Source organism: Gymnodraco acuticeps, unplaced genomic scaffold (assembly GCF_902827175.1).
Source record: "Gymnodraco acuticeps unplaced genomic scaffold, fGymAcu1.1, whole genome shotgun sequence".
NCBI classification, from domain to species: domain Eukaryota; kingdom Metazoa; phylum Chordata; class Actinopteri; order Perciformes; family Bathydraconidae; genus Gymnodraco; species Gymnodraco acuticeps.
This window is the reverse complement of record NW_022990510.1, coordinates 803,760-826,516: the sequence shown is the minus strand read 5'-3', so window position 1 is coordinate 826,516 and position 22,757 is coordinate 803,760. Positions and strand designations below refer to the sequence as shown.

Sequence of the window (22,757 nt, the reverse complement as noted above, 5' to 3'; positions counted from 1 at the left end):
TTAAAGCTACACACAGAATCTGCACTTTTGAAACAGGGCTGAAACAGAGGGGTTTATGGGATGCTATGATCTGTTTGGCGTTTCAATCAAATACTTCAGAGACATGTTTTGTATATATAACTATAATATACTGTTGAAAAATAGTATAATAGGTGTCCTTTAAATTCTGATCATGCCATGGAACAATTTGATCAGTCAGTTATTTTTTATGATATATATATATGATATATAATGAATGCATAATTCTTAAGTAAAGAAACGGAAAACAAAATGTTCTTATTAATCATTTTAATGCTGGTGAAATACAGAAGTCACTGGGTGCAGAACAGTACGAGATAGCGGGTTCATGTGATCTGATAGACGTTTATACATGGTAAGATGAGTCAATGAAAACCACCTGACATGAATCATTTAACATCTGCTCTGCCACACAGGGAACTCTGGGTTGGTCTCTGAATGTCATCACAGAACACATTTACTTTGGGAATCTGGTCTCATTGGTCATCACAGCCACAATGGGATATTTAAAGGGTTCAACTGGAAACGCTTCTGCCTGTTTACATGCTCTTTGAACGGCGTGTCTCCCTGGAAACAGTGAGATTGGTCAAAGTTCACAGAGGTCAGATAAACCTGCTGCTGCCTGCAGGAGCTCACCATCTCCAGCACCTTTATTTTTACAGAGAAATAAAATAATGGAAATGATGAGATAGAAAGTTGTTGCCAGAGGAGTCAGTTGGCTGAAAATATGTTTAGTCGTGAAAAAGCTGCTGGTTATTTGGCAGATGGTTCATCATTTTTGGTGGCAGTCCAAACAGAGACACTATCTCCATCTGGTATCAACAGGCTTTCTGTATCTGGTTATCAAACACGGAAGTCTTTTGGACTTGATGTGTTGTTTATGGTCAGAGTAAGTATGGCGAGTGTTAGAGATGTGCTCCATTCTACCTTTTTGTATTGTTTACTTTTGTCACTTTCTTTTATAGAAAGTTGTCTTTAGTTTGTTTTTGAGTTTATTAAACAACATCTTTGGGTTCGACAAGTCTTTTTTCCCCCTGGTTATTTAAACTTTTGTTACTCCCCTTTGCCCTAGAGTGTTGGGCAACGTCCCATCGACCACAAAGCTCTGTGGAGCTACAGCGAGCTGCAAAGCTGCATCACATTATCGCCCTTCCACACTGAAAAAACTCACACATTGACTTATGTTAACTAACCTCACATAACTGTATTAGATTAGTTGAAAGCAATAGTATTAAGTTGAACCTAATATTATTTATTTAAACTTAATATTGCTTCCAACTAACCTAAGACAGTTATGTAAAATATATTGACAACACATTTAATTAAAGTCAACATTTCAGTTTTTTCAGTGCATATTGTAATAAATATTGATCATAGCCCATTTAACCTGAGCATTATTGAATCATTTTTGTTGAGAAGTCCGCCAATTCATCCTGTAGGAGTGTAGCTCCAAGAAGAGAGAAAGAGAACACGTATTAATAGTCAGTGTAATAAAAGTGGGTCTAACAGCAGAGGCCTCAGATCAGGTCACATGTCAGAGACGGGTCAGGAAGTCAGAGGATGGTTCTGGGTTGATTTGCGCTAAACGCCAGCATGAAGTGCTCCTCTGCTTAACTTCCTCATGGAATGCTGGGTTAATTCTACTGCAGCAGCTACCTGTATGTACATTGAGATCATATGACAACAAATAAATAAAACCCTGCTGGATGCAGTTAAAACCGCAAATGCCTTCCACCCACCCGTAAGCACAGAGGACTTGGAACAGGTGCAATGTAATAAAGAATATTGGTTACGCTGTGAGGTCAGAAGATGTTACAGATAACATGGTCAAACGCTTTGAAAGGAATATTAAAAGACTAGTTACAACGTGCCACACTATATGGCTTATACACACCCAGGCTGCAGAGAAAGTGGACCCCCCCTTCACCACACAGATCACATCCATACGTTTTCATTGAGCCTTAACACAGAGGGAATGAAGTGAAGGGTAAGCCCATGAGGAATGAGGTACAGTACAAATGTACCTGATCAATTGGAATATCTTACATCATAAATCATTATCAAGTAAATAAATGGCAGCTTTTACATTAAGTTATAAAGTATGCATGTACAGAAGGGTGAGGGTCTACCTGAAGGTGAGTCTTACAGAGCATGACATCGTGAGAGGAATATAGACGGGCCTCTGGCCAGGAATTACATGTGTCCTAAAGTCTTAAATAAGAATGAGAGAAGTGAAAATACTATAATTATATACAATCCCACTTCTTCATGTTCCACAAGCACATTTCCCATTTCTTTCCCCCATTGAGCGTGTTGTAGACAGTGGGGTGGGGGGGGGGAGCTGGACTCACACCATCATGCAACCAGCCTTCACTCTCACTGGAACTTCATATTAAACATGTTCAGTTTATAGGATGAGCATCTTTTAGTGTTTTAATGTCCTGTGCCTTTTCAAAGCTTTGCGTTCTTCTGCATTGTGTCTGGAGCTTGTGTTTGGAAAGAGCCTATCTCAGATTGGTGTTTGAAGAGAAGAAGTAGGAATTATTCTGGCTTTCCTATCTGATCATTACCAAAGCAGCGGTGGAGAAAGTGTTCAGATTCAGTCAAGATTACAAACACATCCTGAATATGTACAATGCAACATAAAGTCAGATGATGGAAGGTTGTTGTTGAGTCAGTGTGGCTGGATGAGGTAACATCACAGTTCAGGAGCTCCTGATGAAATATGAATAAGACTGAGGTGCCTCTGTAGATAAGACTTACCTCATGTTCTGTACACATGTTTGCTAAGGAGTCACAGTAATAAAAACACTTCACACTACTTTACCATAGGTCAGACGCCCCCCAACAGTCTTTAAACATAACTTAAAAGATTGTTGTTTTCCAAGAGTTCTAATGTACTCTGTCCTGTTTTTTTAAGACACATTACACAGAGACATCTTGTGGTGCATTTTTGCATCTTTTACAGTGTCTCCAGTAAAACAGTCTTGACTCCTTGTATTGCTCTAATTACACATTGGAACCGTTAGAGATCATAAACCGTGTCTTTGCAGTACTTACTTTTACATTACAAGCTGCCGAATGTCTTGAAAATATCAGCCTTTAGTGCAGTAACTAACACCACGAGTGAACTCATTTCACCACAGTGTTTCATCGTATGCAGCTGTAAGGATTAGTGTTGTCTTTGTGAGCACCCAGCCAGTCAGACAGCTGCTTCAAATGCTTCCTAACAAACTGCAGGCAGCTGCTATGGATCTGAACGTCATGAAGAGTTTGATTAGACATGAAGAAAAGAAAGGGGAAATGTTCTTGATGGAAACAAGGAAGACACTTTTCTGCAGGGCAGAACACATCATATGTAGAAGCTGGCGTTGTTTCAGACAGAAATCAAAGCTGCCTTCGTGTTAAAGGCCACCTTTGCCATCCCGCCTGTGCTTCAGTGTTTTAAGAGGCAGTATTGACTTCATCCATCTACATATTCAGGGTGTACAGGTGAGCTGGAGATGGGCAAATGGCAGTTCAAGTACAACACAAAGAACTAAACATGAGGTATGAGTCAATACTCCAAACAAACAACCTGATACCAGCATAGGGTAAAAAAGTTCCATGCAACATGCATGTTTACTGTACACACTCAAGTATGATCATTATATCAAGAGGAAATGTCGAGTATCTCACTGCAAAGTAAAGATGTTCTGGACTTTTAGCACATGGAAATATAGATATCTATTTCGTTGATTAGAGTGGAGGAAATCTTTCCACATGAGAGCTGGAAGCCCTCCTTCTATGGGATTTTTTTTTAAGTCTAAACTGCTTTCAACAAGAGGGACTGACTGTTGATTTACTCCTGCAGTGACACAGGAATCAAGGAATGTACATTAAACATAAATTGTGGATCAATTTAGCGATTATTAATCTCAGTGTGCTGATTGCTTTAGAGTTTGGACTGTTTAAAACCAAGGGACCGTGGGTCTGACCGGCAGCGGGGTGACGGAGATCTCTCATTTCTCGGGGTCAAAGGTCCTTCAGGGACTTAACGGCCTTGGCCAGGTTGCTGTAGAACTCGGCCATGCTGGAGGGGAAGAACGAGTCGACCACGGAGCGGGGGAGGAAGCCCCCCAGGTCGGTCTGGAAGAAGCTGAACACCTGGGTTTTGTTGGGCTCTCTAGAAGAAGAAGCACAACAACACGTCAGACACAGCAAGAGGAGCAGGACTGCAGTGAAGTCGGTGTGTTGGTGTGTTGTGTACTCACCCTGAGATGGGAACACAGATGCAGCCACATGGATGGTTGAATCCTCTCACATAGCCAGACTGGGGGGGGCAGCTCGGGTGGCTCACATTAGTGGCTGTTGAAATACATGTTTACACATTTGTATGCATCATATTGATCCTTCTGTCTGTGGTAATGTGGCTCTCCACCATATAAGCACACAACATAAATGGAGTTGAATCTATTCCCCAAACAATTTCTTTAAACAGCAGTGGCAACATTAGAGAGGCTGTAGAATACTCATTTCCAGGTTCTTATTAGAATGTTGTGCCTCTACCTCTACTATTGTTCTCATACTGCCTGTGCTGCAGCACCTCTTTTCACCCTCTGTCTGAAACCAGAGCCCAGTCTGCTCTGATTGGTTAGCTGGCTGGCTCTGTTGTGATTGGTCAACCGCTTAGAGATGTCCCGCCTCTAAGCCAATCAAGTACCATGTGTTGGAGCGCTAGCCAACAGAAGCTTGAGTGTGTGACATAGTTATGTCACTAACTTACAGAAGTAAACAAAGGAGCCCAATAGAGGCGTTTCGGGCAGGGGGGGTGGGGGACGGAGTGTGTTCTGTGCCTTTGCAGGCTATTTACATACACAAAAACCTATAGAAGGTTCAAGGTTCTTTATTTGTCATACGAACATAGCTACAGAGTAGTTATGTCGATGAAAATCTTAGGTCACAGGCTTCTCCAACACAATAATACAGAAAAACAGAAACATTGCCCGGTCGACGTACTGGGCACCTCTGATATAGACGGTTCGGCCGCACGAGGCCGACAGGGAAACGCAGAAACGATAACGGGTCCCAAGGTGGGTAGATCTGCGGACGCAACGCTCTGGTGGGCCAAACGGCTCCGCGTGTACGCCCTATAGCAGAGGTGCCCAGTACGTCGACCGCGGTCGACCGGCAATGCTGGTAGATCGCGAGTCATTCATAAAAAAAAAAAATCCAGCCCCGTTAAAATAGACAAAACAGGTTTTGATCCCTCCTCCCTTGGCCTCCCTGCCACTTAATTCAGGAGTTTACTTGATTGACAGAAAAAGCCACCTATCGCTTTCCAGTCTGTTAACCCAGAATGCAAAGCGATACAAATCAGTCAAGTGCCGGGAAAAACTCAAATTAAGTTAAACAGACAAACAACAAATGAGTGCGGGGACCGAGCAAGAGCTAAAGGACATACCACTTCCACCCAGAATGGGAGGAAGAATATTTTGTTGTGATGTCATATTCAAAGGTTATTTGCCTTATTTGTAAAGCAAGCGTCGCTCTGCCAAAGAAAGGTAACGTGGAGAGGCATTATCGGAGTGTTCACAAGGCTGACAGCGACTTCCCTCCGAGTAGCGAGTTGAGAAAGAGAAAGGTCATGTATTATTGCTACACAAATATTATCTCGCAGTCTTAGAGTCGCCAACTCGTTTCTAACATGCGTCTATGGTCGGTGTATTTTCGATCTTTCCAATCCAGACGAGATCTCTCTCCCCCGTCTGTGTGCGAGGGGGCGGGGCAGTTTACACACACGCAGCTGCTACATGTAGCAGCACACGGAGGAGATGGCGGAGAGAAGCGCTCCAAGGTGTGGTTAAATGTTACCCGTCTTGAGGTGGACAATGCTCCTTGCCAAGAGTGTTTAGCATGTAAGGGCGGTAACACGAGCAATGTGTCTAAACATTTATCAAAAGTGCTCCACATTCAGACGGAGGAATGCACCGGGTTCGACCGTCTTTCTAGTAGCTCTGCAGCCCCATCCACGAGTAACGTTTCCACGTCAGGTGTTATGTATGCTAGCAGCAACACACGGAGTTAACTACATGATACAAACATGGGTTAATGATTAGAGGAAACTGAGTTACTCTTTATTTTGTTAAAGTTTCAGCTATTCTGTTTACAATTCTGTCATCAGATTATTTAATACGATTTGTTAAAACATTGTTGTTTCTTTTGATGTGAAATATTATTTATTTTATTTAAATAAAAAGCAATGTTAATTTTGTTCACAATTTGTTAAGTTAATTTAATAATATATGTATTTTTGAATCAAGTATTCATCTTGATTGTCTTCATTGTTAGTTTCCACATGCCTAAAACAACCTCAAGCTAAATCTAAAAGTTGATGGCTAAATAAGAGCGTTTGAGAAATTGTGCAAGGCATACAGTAATAGTCCGAATAGTCGATTAATCGTTTCATTAATCGATAGATTCATCGATTATCAAATGAGTCGTTTGTTGCAGCCCTATTGTAGTTATCCCATGTATAAATAAAACGTGTTATTCAGCAACCCTTGCAATTTGGGATTTTATTTTTGGTTGGTAGACCTCGGTGAGCTGGTCATTTCAAAAGTAGCTCACCAGCCAAAAAAGTGTGGGCACCCCTGCTCTATAGGATCATTTCCTGATAACAATGACGCAATAGCCCCGCCTCTCCCCACCTCTACTGCTCTTAACTGTATTCACTTACAGTTAAATAAAAAAAAGACGTAATGTGTGTAAAGTGTGTATGTGGTGTGTCTGTTTGTGTGTTTATATTTACATTACACATGAGGAGAATGATACAGATTACAGGTGGATGTTTTAGAAAACCCAGGTGGCATGGTGGAGAAAGCCCTCCTCACAACCAGGACACACATTTCACCCCTTTTTCTTTTAATAATCAATTTGTCTTTTTAGCCTTAATGTAACAATGCACGACAGGGACTGTAATGTGGCCAGCGCTGTTACCACTGGGATACAAAGCTGCTCCTTAACCTTCGTTTTCTATCAAACATAAAGTGGCAGGAAAAAGAAAGGGAACCCTTTGGAATTTCTTGGTTTTATGCATGAACTTGTTAACTCAAATCGTTTTTGTTGAATTCTAGGGGTTAACATGCCTTTTTCCAACCCACACTGTGAATGTTCGCAAAATGATTCAATATAGACAATAACAAAACGATTATTTGTGCGCTAATGTGTTTGTTGATTTTTGGAACTCAGGTGAAGATCAGACATATTTCAGAACAAATGTATACATAAATGCAGGATATTCCAAAGGGTTCACTTGCCACTGTATTTGATTAAATTGTCATCTCAGATATAAAAAAAGGAACCCTTCACTACTCTGTTGAGACATGTAGTGTATTCACAACATAGTTAAACCTCAGACAGCCTTTCTTCAACATCACTACCTCAGGTTCAAAGAGCCTCTGCTGTATGGCACAATTACTTTAAATAGGACGCCAGCACAGGAAGTGGAGGAGAAAAGAGAACGTTTTTACGCACCATTCGATGAGATGGTGCCGTCTTCGTATTGCTTGATTAAAATAACATCGACAAAGTCTCGTGGAGCGATGATGCCCATCGCTGCTGAGGGCGTGACCGTCCGGCAGATAGAGATGTGCTGAGTGGGGAACAAGGAGATGTTCAAACAAAGATAAAGTAAAACTAACTTCATATCACTTTACTTTAAACCTGCTTCATGCAAGGATTTTTTCTTTTATTAAATAATACACACTGAATCCTGTCGCCTCTTTTCTTCCTTTTGTGTACTTTGGTATAAAACCTTATGGAATATCAAACTATGAGGCATACCTGCAATTTATTGACAACATTTAAAACAGTTTTCAAACAGTTTTGCTGCTATTTAAAGGTTACAATATTGTTATTATGCAAAATCCACTTTTTCTGTATTTTATACATCAGCATGTGTAAAGAGATTCTGAAAGTTTCAGGAACAAAGATTCTCTCTTTTTGTCCTGATCCATTTCTATAAAAACCTGTAATGAGCTGATCAGATTTTGGCCACTTTGTGATGTCATAACGATTTGTTGGCTTGGGTAACCATTAGCCAATCACCAACCAAGGTAACTCCCCTGCCACCTTATCCACTGAATCTCCTCCAAGAGCAGTGTAACAAGGGACCTTTAAGACATCTAGTCAAGCTTTAAAATATTCCCTCTTTGATGGGATATCAAAAAATGTGGGTTAACTCATTCATATTGATCATGAATAATAACTGTAATCAGAAGAGAGAAAGTAGTAACACACCTCTGTGATTTGTTCCACAAGCTCAAACCTTTTGACATTGTTGTCCCATTTGACTCTCATGCCATTGGGTACGGGCTTCAGACACTCCCACACTTTCTCCGGACTGCCACTGATAACCCCCTCCCCCTTGTAACTGCAGGAAGGACACAACACAGTCAGGAGATCACATTATTAAAGGCATGACTGCTGTTAATTACATTCATACATTACTGGACAGGCACACAGAGAAACAGTCGATTATTTAATTCTACACCACCAAGCCTTGAAAGAACTAAAACATGGTTGACTTTTAACTAAATACATCCACAGGTATATCGAGCAGGGTTTGGCATTTAACATGGCAACAACAGCTTACTCAGTGGCCTCCAGATAGAGTGGATTGAGTCCTAAAACTCGGAAATTCGTTAACATTTGATCACTTTCTGTTCCCTCGTCTAGAATTGTTTTTTGAAAATGTTCTACAACACAGAATATGTTAGTAAATAACCCACTGTTCAATGTCTGAAGGTTCTATGTGCCATAAAAACAGTGGTTGCTATCAAGTCTCTAATGGCGCATTTCCACTTAGGGCCTCGCACGGCTTAGTACGGTAAAGTTAGGCCTTGGTAGGCCAGGCTCACTTTATGCTGCGTTCCCATTACAGTTTAGTAGCTGGGGCAGTAACTATAGTAACGCAGTGTAGGCGGAGTCGTGACGTCATCTTCAATGAGAACCACAGAAAAACAACACAGCCGTTAGCTCTTAGCACTCAGAGCTCACAGCTCCTCATATCTGTTCAGAAACTAGACAAAAGTTAAACAAGTACAAACCACAGACTGCCTGTGTCATGGCGAATACAGTCGCTGGTTTATTTATGTCTGTAGGCCGTTGTTGTGAGTGTAGCCGATCTCCATTCAGAAAACACGAATTTTAAAGGGTTTTTCGCCTACCGTCTGTCTGCAGACTTGTCAAAGCATTAATTCATGGTTTTTACTAACCGGTATCAGTATGTTGTTACTTCGGCATCATTTAGAAACGTGTATTACAATTAAATCACGGTCAAATATGTTCATCTTGTTGTAGTTGTAGCCCCCTTGCCAGCGATTCTCTCTCTAGTTTAGCATATTCAGCCCGGTTGTTGGCCTGGAAAGAACCTGGATTTTGGAGAGCCAGAAAAACTGTGAAACAGTATTAGCCAGAACTACCCCTAGTGGAAACGCAACAAAAAATGCAGTGGAAATGCGCCATAAGAGAGATTACTAAACGTCACACGCCGAACATTAGCCACCTTTAGCTTAGCGCTGGTGATATGACCACATGTACCGTGATGTAGTTCGTTTATAGCCGCCTTAACGTTAGCTTTTTACTTCTGGTGATTGCATTAATGCTACAAAAATCACAAAGTGGTGTTAATATGTGGAGATTATCCTGCTGAACAAATGGTGTAAGCACCAACAACAACGTATTATCTGCAATATTCCGAAATCAAATGGGAAAGTCCCATTGCTTTTTTTTGAGGGCTGGGTTTGGCCTACAACACGTCATCACTGCACCTCTCTATTGTCCCCAGGACAATGAGATGGCATTAGTCTTTTGGCACCTACTGTACTGAAGAAAAAACAGGTAGAGCTAAAGCTAACAGAGCTGGGTTCCATTGATATATAATAGAATGTGTCAAAGCTCTATTCAGTAAATATCAGTACAGGGTAAAGGTAAATTAGAACGTTATCATGATATGTTCAAATGTAATCATGTTGTTTAAGAAGAGAATGAGGCCTGTATTTTATTCTATATTTTTAGGTTTGTAATTTGCTTGTATGGGAAAAACACAGTTATATCACTTTTACACCACGAAATTGAGAACCTCAACACAGCCATTTTCACAATTTTATTTTTTTCATTTTGACATGATCAAGCCTGAGACTGAGAAAGAAAAAGAGAATTTGAGCTTTCTCACACATTCCCAGGGAACTCAGACGAGGGACGCCAAGACACAACCACGTCATTCTGCCGGAGAAAACAGTACACAGTCAGCCACATAAACCTTAGTGTGATGCACGGCCCTGATGGATGCTGTTCCCTCTGACACACACATTTAAAAAACAACACAACTATTCATTTCTTACTTGAGGAGCTAGCATGATCAAGAGGACAATAGCAAATCATTGTTGAAGCTGGTAGTGAACCATCATGGCGCTCCAGGGACCGTTGTCCACAGATTGTGTTCAGCATCATTGTCACTAACCGTCTTTGAGCACCAGGAGAAGCGCTATAAACACCATGTGTTGTTATTATTACATGGCCCTAACCTGCACTGCCGATGAAGCTAATTCATAAGTGACAGGGTGGATTAGGTGCATTTGGATGAAAGAGTTCTGACTAACACTTCACTTTTCAAATATGCAATTTGTGTTATTGCGCTATAAAAACCAAATGTGATGGTTTTAATGAATATTCTAATTTAAAAAACCTGGCAGAATAACAAGCTGTGTTATCTGATCCTTAACCAGCTGCAAAATAAATTGATATACACATTTATGTATCACAAAATATAAAGCAGTGATATAATATATATTATTTACGGAGCCCCTAAAGGGACATGAAATTAATAAAGTAAGAGAGAGAGAGAAGAAAAAAAGTCGGGATAATGGGTTCGTTTCTCGTTCATCTCCTTCATAAAACTAATAAAAGGGGAGTAATCGGGCAGTTCGATGTGTGTGTGTGTGTGTGTGTGTGTGTGTGTGTGTGTGTGTGTGTGTGTGTGTGTGTGTGTGTGTGTGTGTGTGTGTGTGTGTGTGTGTGTGTGTGTGTGTGTGTGTGTGTGTGTGTGTGTGTGTGTGTGTGTGTGTGTGTGTGTGTGTGTGTGTGTGTGTGTAGTTAACATGTAGCAGCCTGCGTTCACTCTTTAGCTGTTCGGGTGAAGGTAAACACAGTGTAGGCGGTGCGTTAAAGCTCTTTGCGTGCTGGTGCTGCTCTTCTCGAGTTACACGTCCCGCTGCCTCCTGGAGTGACCGCAGGCTGCTACGTTTTAACTTGGCCGAAATGTCCTTAAAATGAAGTATGAGTTTGAAATATATCTCAAATAATGTATTCACTGTCATTCCCCACGTAAACATAACAGTCTGCAATGAAATGGTTGTCTCCTCTGTGCTCCACTTCCTCCTTGGCGCACCGGTAACTTTCTCAACAACAACAAAAGTCGTGATAACGGGTTAGTTTCTCGTGCGCACAAGAAACTAACCCGTTATCACGACTTTTGTTTTTCTCCCTCTTTTTTTTTCTCCCCATGTCCCTTTAGGGCAGTGGTTCTCAAAGTGGGGGGCGCAGAGGCATGCCAGGGGGGGGCGCGAGAGACCAGGAGGAAAAATGGTTATAAAAAAACAAACAAAAAAAGATTAAAAAAAACAAAATCATAATTTGAAAAATTATTCATTCGAAAATAATATGATGCAGTACAGTACTATTACGTCTGGGTCTCTGTGTTTCATTAAAGCTCGGCTCTGTGTGTGTGTGTGTGTGTGTGTGTGTGTGTGTGTGTGTGTGTGTGTGTGTGTGTGTGTGTGTGTGTGTGTGTGTGTAACGAGCCATTTTGTGTGCGCGAGAGAGAGAGCGCACCGGTACCGGAGATCGTTGATGTTAGCTTCTGGTGCTAGCGAACTACGCTAACGGATATAAGGAGTTTTTTCAACAACAAGGTGGAGGAGAGTCCTCTCCTGTCAGACTGAGAGACTCAGTGAGCTAAAGGACTCTGTCAGTGTTATCTCAGTGGGTCTCAAACGTTTTGGTCACCATTAATGTAAACAATTATTTCCGAGGCACACGTTTATATGATCATTATAGTTATACAAAACATAAGAGAATACATTAAAAACAGGTATGAAATACTATATGACAGTAAAACAAGAATAAAGTTTAAAAGGGGAGTGATTTGTAAAATATCCATAAAGAAAAAGTAAATCTGTTTACAGTTCTGTTTCATATGGGTGTTGAGAGATGGATCCATAGATCTCTTCACGTTGCTCTCAAAGTGCACCAGATTGATGCTTTGAACTTCAATATTTAAAAATCTTCCCGGAGGAGCGGTGTGGTGTGTGGACCCCTATGTGAGGTCCACACACCACCTATACAAATAGCACTTTACCCCTGCTTACACCTATATGCCGTGAGCTGATTATCGAGCCTTCATTGTAACAGTTGTGGGTACACTGTGTATGTGCGTGGGGATTGTTGCAGTAGAAAATTCAACTGTAGCTCCCGGTACATTAATGGGAAACCCTAAATGTTTGAGCACCCTCTATGAAACGTCAAGCTACCCCACAGCACCCCCAAAATAAATCTCTGGCGCCGCCACTGATCCTGACTATTTGTGTTGGGGGGGCCCGACTTTTTTTTTTCTCCAAAGGGGGGGCCTGACAGAAAAAGTTTGAGAACCACTGCTTTAGGGGCTCCGAAATTATTCTAATATTTTTGTACTTTTATTTATCATTTTGAATGCAGGATGTTTACGTACGAAATAGTTTTCTGTACTGCTGAATTATTACTTTTACTGATATATAACTGTATAACTTCTGAGTGTGTCTTTCAAAACTGCTCTCTCTACATCACTATATGGTGTATTCAGTGTCCTAAGTTTTACTTAGTAGGTTGGTCCATTTGTGTATTCTTGCTTATTCTGTGTAGTGTGTACTCTTTAGATACTCGATAGATATTCATCTTTCTGTTGATATCTATACATTTACTGTTAATGTTTATTTTTAATTGATGAACAATGTCTAGTTCCTAATGTTGCTGTAACAAATAACTTAAAATCTAACCTAAACCACTATGACATCTATAAACACTTTGTTTCATCAAGTGCCAAACATTAAATGATCCATTCATCGCTTGTCTGAGCTATTCTGTCCAGCATCATTTGAACATGAATTACTCAGATATTTTACTAGTAAAGCAAAAGCATCAATTCTACATTGTAAAACACCTCAGTTACAAACAAAAACTCTGCTTTCAAGATGTAACTTGAGTAAAAGTACAAAAGTATTACAAATATATACTTAAAGTACCAAAGTATCATTATGTAGTAATAGCCCATTTCTCAATCTTATATTATATAATAATTATTGATGCATTAATGTGTCATTCCCTTCAATCTTGCAGCAGATAAATGTGGGGTTTATTTTTAACTAAATGATATACTGCTGGTTAGCTTAACCTATAATGTTATACCACAATGTATTAGTTGTTTTATATATTTTATAACCAACATAGTTTTTCAAAGTGGTAAGTTACTTATGCAGTAAAAAGTTTGCCTTACAAAGTGTGTGGGGCCAAAATGTAAGGTAGCATAATGTGAACATATTCACAAGTACCTCCATGTTTTTACTTAAGTCTAGAATAAATGTACTTCGTTACTTTCCAGCATTGGTTAGAACAAACAACAACACGGGTTAAAGGATGGAATAGTGAACAGTAAAGCCTCACATTTATGAAATAGAGCTGTCCTGTCTGTAAGCTAACGTTAGGTCTACCTCGGTGAGCAAGGCCACATCCAGTGACATGTATCACTGAAGCTAACGTCATTGTTCTGTATGTTAAAACCATAGACTGTTAAAACACTATCTGAGAACAGCAGGTATCAGGGCCATGTCCATTAATGTCGTACAAAATCATATCAGACAATAACAACGTAATGTTTACCGATTTTTTGCAGACTTTCCACCCGGACTCATCCGTCTTGTAGCCCATCAGACAATCCCCCACTGCCTTCGCTTTATGTTCATAATCCATAATAGATAGTAAAAGTAACCTTTCTCAGACCAGCTGACGTTATTGTCGCTTACTGTTTGACACAATACCGTTTTCTTTCAATTCAACAGACAATCTGAGTCACACTGTACTGTAGCTGGGTCAGTCACGCAAATGCAGCGGTGGCGAGTTACTTAACATTAGGATGTGGAGCCGCCACTACAAAGCTAGCGTTAGCCAAAATGAATGAAAGGTGCTAAGCGATGCCCGCATCGTTTACTAAAAAATAGCTAGCTCCCGGTTGTGACAACTCTGGGACTGTTCTCTACAACACCTCTGTGGCCGCGCAGCCGCCCACACCTGCCTCTGGAACAAAAATCAAATCCGAAAAATGATTGAATGGAATTCCTGAAATACAAGGAAATGTCCTAGCGATGTGTCACATCATCCAGTAGCAATAACTTCCGCTTTTAGCTTTCAAAAATAAAAAAGCATTTCACGAAATTAAGGTTTATGAACATGTTACTAAACCTTTTACTATATTGTGAATAACATACAGTGATTTATTCAATTATATTACGTGTAGTTTGTAAAAAGCAACATATTTTAGTAACTGACTTGTTCCAGGTATCTTATCTTGAAGGCAGAGCCGCGTCCCGACTCTTTCTTGCAGTCTGTTTGACTTCCGGTCTCCTCATACATCGATCACCAGCACCAGCTGGAATTCTCGCAAAGCAAGCTGGGAAAGGTAGTGGTCTGTCATGTCATTCTACAAATGAGGAAATCCCCACTACGACCCGATCCATTTGAGAGGAATAACAATTGTATTTTATTGTAAGATTTACGATTCAAGATTCAAAGGCTTTATTGTCATATACACAGTAGCTGCAGTGTAGTTATGGCAATGAAAAAGTCCCAGGCTCCTCCAATAATGACAGAAATAAAATAGTGCACGAGTATGTTGCAAAACCAATGTGTAAGTAATGCAGATGAATTATACAATATCATAAGCTGAATGTTGCAGAACATGTTGTTAGTGAATGCAAGAGTCTATACATGTAAAATAGAGATAAACAAAAACAGAAAGTACAATTTAATAATGTACAGTCAAATCAAATACTGTTTATTATAATAATAATAATAATAATAATTAATTAATTAATTGAGAGATGCAAACAGAAAATAAAGCAAGTGTTATCGTGTAAGCTGTATTCCTGTTCATGTTACACAAATAACTTCAGTGTGTTTTGATTGTTACACATTGCTAAAATAACCAATTCAAAATACAAGACCACACACATAAAATAAACAAATTACATTTATAATATACTCTCTGTGCTCTCAATAAAATGTATTAAGCCCTAGTAGGGTATTTCTCTAAGATATTTTGAGAAACATTTTTACACATAAATATTAGCAAATCTGTCATACATTGGAATAGACCAGGTCCTTTGACTCAGTGACATTCAGATCAAAGCTGGCTTTGGACTTCTTTTTGGCCTGCTTTCCCTGCCTGGCCTCTGACTTGAGATAGTGGTCCTTGTTGTGGATGACCTGGATGTACTGGTCAGTGCTGCTGTTCTGCTGATCGCTGCTGGAGGCCAGCGAGGCCGAGTCCGACTCGGTCAGAGGGGGCTCCAGCTTCGGTCTGGTCTTGGGTTTCACATGAGACTCCATGTGCATGCTCCTGACCGGGGAGGGACAGGGTCTTCCTGGGGAGTGGATGTGACGCCTGTTTCGCACCAGAACAGAGTCTGCTCCTCTCACACTGCTCTGAGACCGGGAGTGTGGCTCTAAATCTCCCCAGTCTATTTCTTCCTCACCATCCTCCTCTTCATCCTCTTCATGCACTCCATATCTTCCTCGGCTGTCTTTAGACCTGTGTCTCTCCCCGCGGTCCCCGATGTAGAAGTGTGCAGGCTGGTGCAGGTCAGAGAGGGATCTGGGCCGATGAGCCTTCCCCAACGATATCCTTCTTTTTCCTTTCCCATCCTCCTCCTCTTCCTCCTCTTCACTGAGATGCTGCTGTGATGGGTGTGAGCGGTGAGGGTGTGGTTGGTGGTGAGCGCTGCGGGGGGCGTAGCGTTTGATGTTGCGCGGGTAAAGCTCCAGGATCTCTGCGGGCTCCTCCATGAGGAAGTGGCGAGGGATCCGTGTGGCCGAGCGCAGGAGCTTCTTCCTGGGGTCGTGTTCGTTGACGATCACGTAGCGGGTGGTGTGGCCGCGCCGCCCCCCATAACTCTGTGCTGAGATGATGCCTGCCGCCTCCATCGGATGTATGGAGCGGAGGGTCTTCCTGTACAGGGGGTCAGATTGGATGTGGTCAGAATAGCGAGCTGGGGGACTGCAGGCCATGTGGTAGTAGGACTTGGACCTGCAGGAACCACTAGGACCACCAAGAAAGGGTGGGGGCCTGTTATGAGAAAGGAAAAGAGATAATGGTGAGCTTATATGACTATCATTAGGTTATATTATTGTTGGAATCTTATTGTTGCATAAAGCTTTAGAAAAGCATGGATTATATGAAATGTTTGCATTGCATGGCCGCATAATAATCTCTTAGAGTGTCAACCAACAGCGTCTTGACTAACATTAGAAGCTACTTTGAAAATATTTTGTATTGACGAGCAGTGATGTAATGTTATTGGTACACAATTTTAAACATGCAAAAATAGTGGTATGTTCCTTTAAAGCCAATATTCAGCAGGTTTAAAAACAACCTTTTTCATGCCAAAAACAATCCCATAACTTACTATTCAGTGCACCTCACAGACAGTGGCGACTGGTCATTAGGGGCAGGTGGGGCACAGTGTCAGCAGAAAGTAATTCAAATAAGAATTCCAAAAAAATGCAAATAAATGCAAAAGAAATACATCTTAAAATATATTTTAAGATCATGTTTAATCATCTGATTCATCTGTACATTGCTGTTTTAGACTGTGTTCTTCTAATTAGTGTCTACAGTGTGCCTATTGAGCCTTTTTGAGCGACGTGGGTCAAGTCCCATGGTCAAGCCCCGATCTAGCCCCTCTCTCTCATACCTCATTCACACCAATGGTGTTTCAGGGCCAGTTCGGAGCTGGAGCTTGAAAAGCACCGGGTTTTCCTCTTCACACTGCAGCGGAGCAGCCTCTTAGCTCCGGAATCCGGTTCGTTTCAAGCACCAAAAAATTGTCCGGCCAGAGCAAAAGCACCGCTTACGTCGAGGCGGGGGCAGGGGCGGGATCAACTCCTGAACAACAACAAGAAGCCGGCGTTGTATCCAGTTTGTACACAACGATGGAGAAACTTAACAAGCAGCAGTGGTCCACTGAAGAGACCAGCTACCTACTGGGAATCTGGTCTTCCGAAGAGGTACAGAGGAAGCTGGAGCACAATCGGCCATTGTTGTTGTTGTCGGGTTTCCGCGCAGTTTGGCTTTATGAAGCAGGCACGCAAACGGTTACGTCATGACGCAAACTATGACGCAATGACGCAGCACCAGTCGGACTCTGGGCGGTGTGAAAAGAGCCTCACTGTCTAATGGCGCGTTTCCACTGCAGCGGGTAGCCCCGTTTAAGCGTCCTTAACCGTCCTCAGGCTTTTGGTGGCGTTTCCATATAGCCTAGTACCGGCCAGCGGGTACTTTTTCCCTCTTTTTCCGGCCTCATAAAATCGTGGTTCCCTCAGACCAGGGCCAGGGCTGAACTAGTGACGTCAACACTCTCGACTGCTGATTGGTCAGAGAGAATCGTCACAAGATTGCGCGCGAGTTCATCCCTAGCGTCGCATATATATCTAGAAGCAAGCTTGCAGCATTTTTATAAACATCATTTTGTAAACGGATGAGCTACAAAAATGGCTACGTCTAATAAGAAAAGCACACCGTGGTCGACCGAGGAGGCTACGACGTTCCTACATCTCATTGGGGATGATCAAATCCAGCGGGAGCTCGACGGAACAACTCGAAATGTGAACAAAAACAAAGCCGATCGCGCCGCCTACACTGCGTTGCTACCCCAGGTCCTAAACTGTAATGGAAATGCGCCACGGCCTGGGCCGGCCAGCGAGGCAGCCCGAGGCCAGAGCGAGGACGCTTAGGGACGCTTAAACGGGGCTACCCCGCTGCAGTGGAAACGCGCCATAAGTCAGGGGTCGGTAACCCGCGGCCCTTTAAGCGGCCCTTTAAGCGGCCCTTTAAGCCCTCTGCTCTGGCTCCCTTGAGCTTAGACAAAAATAAGAAGGAAATAAAATAAAAATATTTGTAGGAATATTTATATTTTGTTGCACGGTTGAAAATGTTTCGTATCTTGTATTTTGAGGTGATACTGTGACACATAAATAAAAAACGGTTTTACGGTCCCGCACCAGCGCCTTTTCCTGCAGGTGAATAACCTGACCCCCGGCTCGATGAGCGAACTATGGATACATCAAAGAAAAGACAAGTATCGGAGGAACACAGGGTTTAATTCTGCGTGGTTAGAGTTATCTGCGTTCGCAGCAAGCGATGCTGGTTTACCAGTATGTTTGATATGTGGAGAGAAGTTGTCAAAGCAGGTGCTGCAGCCTTTACGTATTGAGGAACAACACGGGAGAGGAAGACAGCTGACGATCTTCAGTCATCATTCAATCAGTTAACTCGTTTTAGGGTGCAGCTATTTGTTTTAGTTATTTCAAAGTGGGCCCATTTTAATTCTATTAATTTTCTTCAAATGTGCAGAGGACTCCCTAAGTGCTGTGTTGATTTATTTTAAAGTAGGCCTGTGTATTTTTTTTTTTATCCTCCTTATAAGAGTTCTTTGTTTATTATTAGAGGTAAACAGTTTTCTACAATGCAATAAATAATAAATGAAAAAAAAACTGTAGTTGTTGTCTTTGATGTAACAATATATATACAACGTTATAAGCTATCAAGCTATCAAATACGTTTTGAGGCTCCAGACAAAAGAAATTGGTGGAAAAGGGGGCAAAATGGCTCTTTTGGCCAAAAAGGTTGCAAACCCCTGGTCTAAGTGAATGGGTGCTGTAAAAACTACACTGCACATGCTCAGAGTATTTTTCTATTCAATGTGTGCGGCAAAAAAAATAATCACCATAGGGGCACTGTGCTGGCATCCCCACCAAACGTCATCTCATAATTCAGAGAGCTGATTGGCTGTAAGTGTGCCGTGAAAAGTGTAGTTTTCACCCTGTAGTGAAGAGGAGACGAGAGAGAGGAGCGTATAGCGATTCAAATGAGTAAAACGGAAAGAAAATGAATGAAGTTGACCATCTAGTTCATTTTATGTCATATCTTTTGTTGATCTTCTGTGTTTTGCCTATAGGCTATTGCTCTGCTGGATCGATTGATATTGTGACCTCGGTGATGAGTGTCTGTGTTTTCCGTCGGAGAAACCTGAGGCCTGTACTACGAAGCTGGTTCAACCTAACCTGGATATGTTTGAGTTAGCAGGTTGGCCTAATCCAAAACATACGCGCTCTCGCTAAACTGTCCTACGACACGGGTTATCAAGTGGATCGCTCAAGCCAGCCGTGTCCTATCTAGTTAGGTGCGCGTTCACATGAAAGGGGTAGTATCTGGAGCATTCGACCAATCACAAACATGGACAAGCATACTGACAGCGCAGCGTCATACTTCCTGAATGAAAAGTGAACTTTAATATTAGACATATGAAGAAGTTAAACTTTAAACATCCATGACTTAAACACTTGATCCAGGATCAAAGCCACATAGCTGCACCTGCAAGGTGAATACAGCTGGTAACAGAACAAGTGTTTGAATGCGTACAATAACAGGTTTATGATATCACTGCCCCGTCTAAGACACGATCTGACTTTAATTACATTTGTCTCGAGTGTTTCCTCAACTTAATGTGTTGCTTAAAATAATACTTCTGCATACAGTCTGTGACGCTGTGAGTGTTGCACGGCCAGATACGGCTCAGCTGACTCAGATCAGGAGATATATGATACATTATGAAGTGATATGCCGCGGACTGTACTTAATGTGACTCTGATCCGGTTACTTATGTTGTGGCAGATATTTCAGTAAGCTTTCTTAACGCTAATGTTATAATAGTCAGATTGCTCTGAAGATGGGAGGTGATATTCTATTAATGTTCACGTTCACACAGACGGTGATTTTTGCCGGCCGTCTTTCCTGCAACGGCAGCTTTTCTGTATTTCCTTTCTCCTGTAATATGACTTGATCGCTTTAAACTCCGCACACTGAGCTCTGATTGGTCAGCAGGCGGTGCTTTCACTGAGTTGATCTCTTAGCCTGCAACCTAACCTGGGGCCCAGTCAAATAATCCATTTAGCTTAGGAACCTTCCTAACCAAGTGAAATGACCCGGAAGTCCCTCAGTGGCAGCCATGATAAGTGCCGTTCCAATTCTCCAAATGAAAGGAAAGGAGGTTTCAAACTTCCTTTATAACCTCCTTTAGCTTAGGAACCACTGGACCTCCGTTACCGAAAGGAGAGGAGAAAATGCTGCCCCACAATGCATTGCAGCCGCAGCATTTGACGTCACACAACAGTCGGCCGTTCACGGACACAAACGATAATGGGAGAAATTATATCATGAAAGTTACGGTGCTTATGACGCATTTTAAAACGTATGTGATAAGTTGCCAAAGTGCTTTGTTTTGAACGTTCATCAGTATTATAATCAAAAAGAGAAATATGAACGTTAGTTTTTACTGAAATGATCAAATAAAGTCAACATTTCACTGAGCTGTGTGGGGTTTGTTCAACTTTTAAAAGATGTTTGAATGGTGATATACACAGTGATAGATGTTAAGGACTAACGTTTATAATAAATACATTTGTATTTATTTTAAGATATTTTAATAGTTCATACAATCATACGTATTGGGATCATTTGTATTAATGTGGACCGGAGGGAGAGGGTGACGAGCAGAAGTTTCACTTTCCTTTTTTATTTCAATTCCAACTTTGGTCCTGAAGAATATGTTTCTCTGTTGTCCACGTTCATAAAGCATAAAGCAACAGCATCAGAGCACGGTGCAGAGTCTCTAGATGAGTTTACAGTAGTCCCTCGTTCTTATTGAACATCCATGTTGTAGTCCGCTGTATAGAAAACTGTAGTTTCCATAGTTTCCCCACAGCAGCAGACGCACACAATGACGTCCGCTGGAGCATCATAAACACGTCGGATAGTGAAAGTGCATTCGGATTCTCTAAAGTACCGCAGTCTCTTCTCCTAAGTCCTTTTGAATTCTCCTATCCACTATCCCTTAACCCCGTGACGTTTCACTCAGAGGTCAAGGAATAGGAGATAGGGTTAGAATTTAGGAGCTAATTTTTTGATTATCGGAACGCAACCCTGCTCCGGAGCAGGTTAGACCAAGCCCCCAGGAAGTGCGCCGGACTCAGATGAAAATATTCGTGGTGGCCAAACGGCGGTACTACACTTCCGTTTGGTTGCCAGGCCCGGAAATACTTTTTCCCATTGACTTACATGGGGAAAGAGTGGTCTGTAAATCGTTGGATAATTTTGTTTAAACTAAATAAACAACCCAGTATGAACACTTGTATAGACCTTATTAAAAACATTCGTTCCTCAAGTTGTAATAATGTGCTAATAACGTTATTCTGAGAGTTATTTCCCTCTGCATTATGAACGCGCATCTAACCCACGGGACCGCGCTGCCCGGCACGTTCATGTTACGTGTTCAGTACTACATGAGTTTTACCTTTACCCATGGATACTGTTAGAAATTAAAATCAATGTTTTATGGCATAATGTACTTTAAACATACCGTCAGTTTAAGTGCTATTTTATTCTGGAAAAAACCGGAAGTTCTCAATACCAAGCTTTTATTCTGAAAATCCTTCATGACGACATCCGGGACTACCGTCCATTAGTATCATTAAAGTGGCTATTGACGCCGTTAACATGTATTACATATAAAGTTATGAAAGAGATAAGGAGGAGAAAAGGCATGTGGAAGTAAGCAATGAATGTAAAATGTCGAAATCCTCTGTTTAACGCAATATCGGGCACAGGAGAACGAGGGGGGAAGTCTCCTACGTCACTACAGCTCACAGAGAGGAGGAGCGAACAGCCAGCAAGCGGGAAAGACGAAGGCTTGTGGTCTCTCTTCTGCACGGCCAGCAGCTGGGAGAGGAAGCTGCAGCCTTTCTCTCCTGACTGAACAATATCCTGTTTGTAACATTACCGCGCATTTTATTAATTAAAGTACCAATTTTGAACCTTCTCAGAGACTCCATTTAGTCTCCTTTTAAGCTTCCCTCCTGGACGCGAGAAAAACGATCACGGTTTACAATCTGGTGACCCGCTGACGTGATCTTCATTGAACCGGGAGAGACTACAACCAGCTGTTTTCCGGAGACGCGGCATCTGTTCAGACACACAACGAGCTCGTATCAACTCGGTAAGGAGAAGCCTGTTATATCGAATTATTCAATAGTTTATGCAGGACAACGTTAGGTCTGTGTGTCTGACGGCGCCAGCGGATCCTGAAAATAGCTGTGTATTTAATGTTAAAACAACCACATTTATAACAATAATAATTATATACCTTGGGGCGTTGCTTTGTCACAAGCAGGGTGAGTTCACATTTCTTCTTTTTCTTACATTTAACCCTGCATGCTATGAATTTGTGTGTGTGTTGTATTTGAAATATAAAGGTGTGTGGTCATTGTACTTCGGGTAGGTGTCTCTTGTTACGTTAGTAGTTAGTTAGCCTGTGACGTAAGGATATATATGTCCA

General features: G+C 41.6%; 2 protein-coding genes across 3 annotated transcripts in view; both read right to left on the bottom strand.

The window, feature by feature from the left end:
- Window positions 1–271: 271 nt before the first annotated feature.
- On the bottom strand, window positions 272–14,478 carry stard5 (StAR-related lipid transfer (START) domain containing 5). Of its 2 annotated transcripts, XM_034226978.1 has the most exons (6): window positions 13,972–14,478; window positions 10,235–10,284; window positions 8,299–8,431; window positions 7,534–7,651; window positions 4,272–4,365; window positions 272–4,183 (listed from the first exon to the last, which is right to left on the bottom strand). In XM_034226978.1, the coding sequence occupies exons 1-6, from the start codon at window positions 14,059–14,061 to the stop codon at window positions 4,033–4,035; spliced, it is 636 nt and encodes a 211-aa protein (XP_034082869.1). In that variant the 5' UTR covers window positions 14,062–14,478; the 3' UTR covers window positions 272–4,032. The 2 variants fall into 2 exon arrangements, with proteins under 2 accessions (XP_034082869.1, XP_034082870.1); XM_034226979.1 differs by lacking the exon at window positions 10,235–10,284.
- Window positions 14,479–14,866: 388 nt separating this feature from the next.
- The window catches only part of LOC117553167 (transmembrane channel-like protein 3), a 93,504-nt gene continuing 85,613 nt past the window's right edge, over window positions 14,867–22,757 (bottom strand). Inside the window, exon 22 of the mRNA XM_034226996.1 lies at window positions 14,867–16,432. Coding sequence (XP_034082887.1) covers window positions 15,445–16,432 — 988 coding nt within the window. The 3' untranslated portion in view covers window positions 14,867–15,444. The remainder of the gene's footprint in view (window positions 16,433–22,757) is intronic.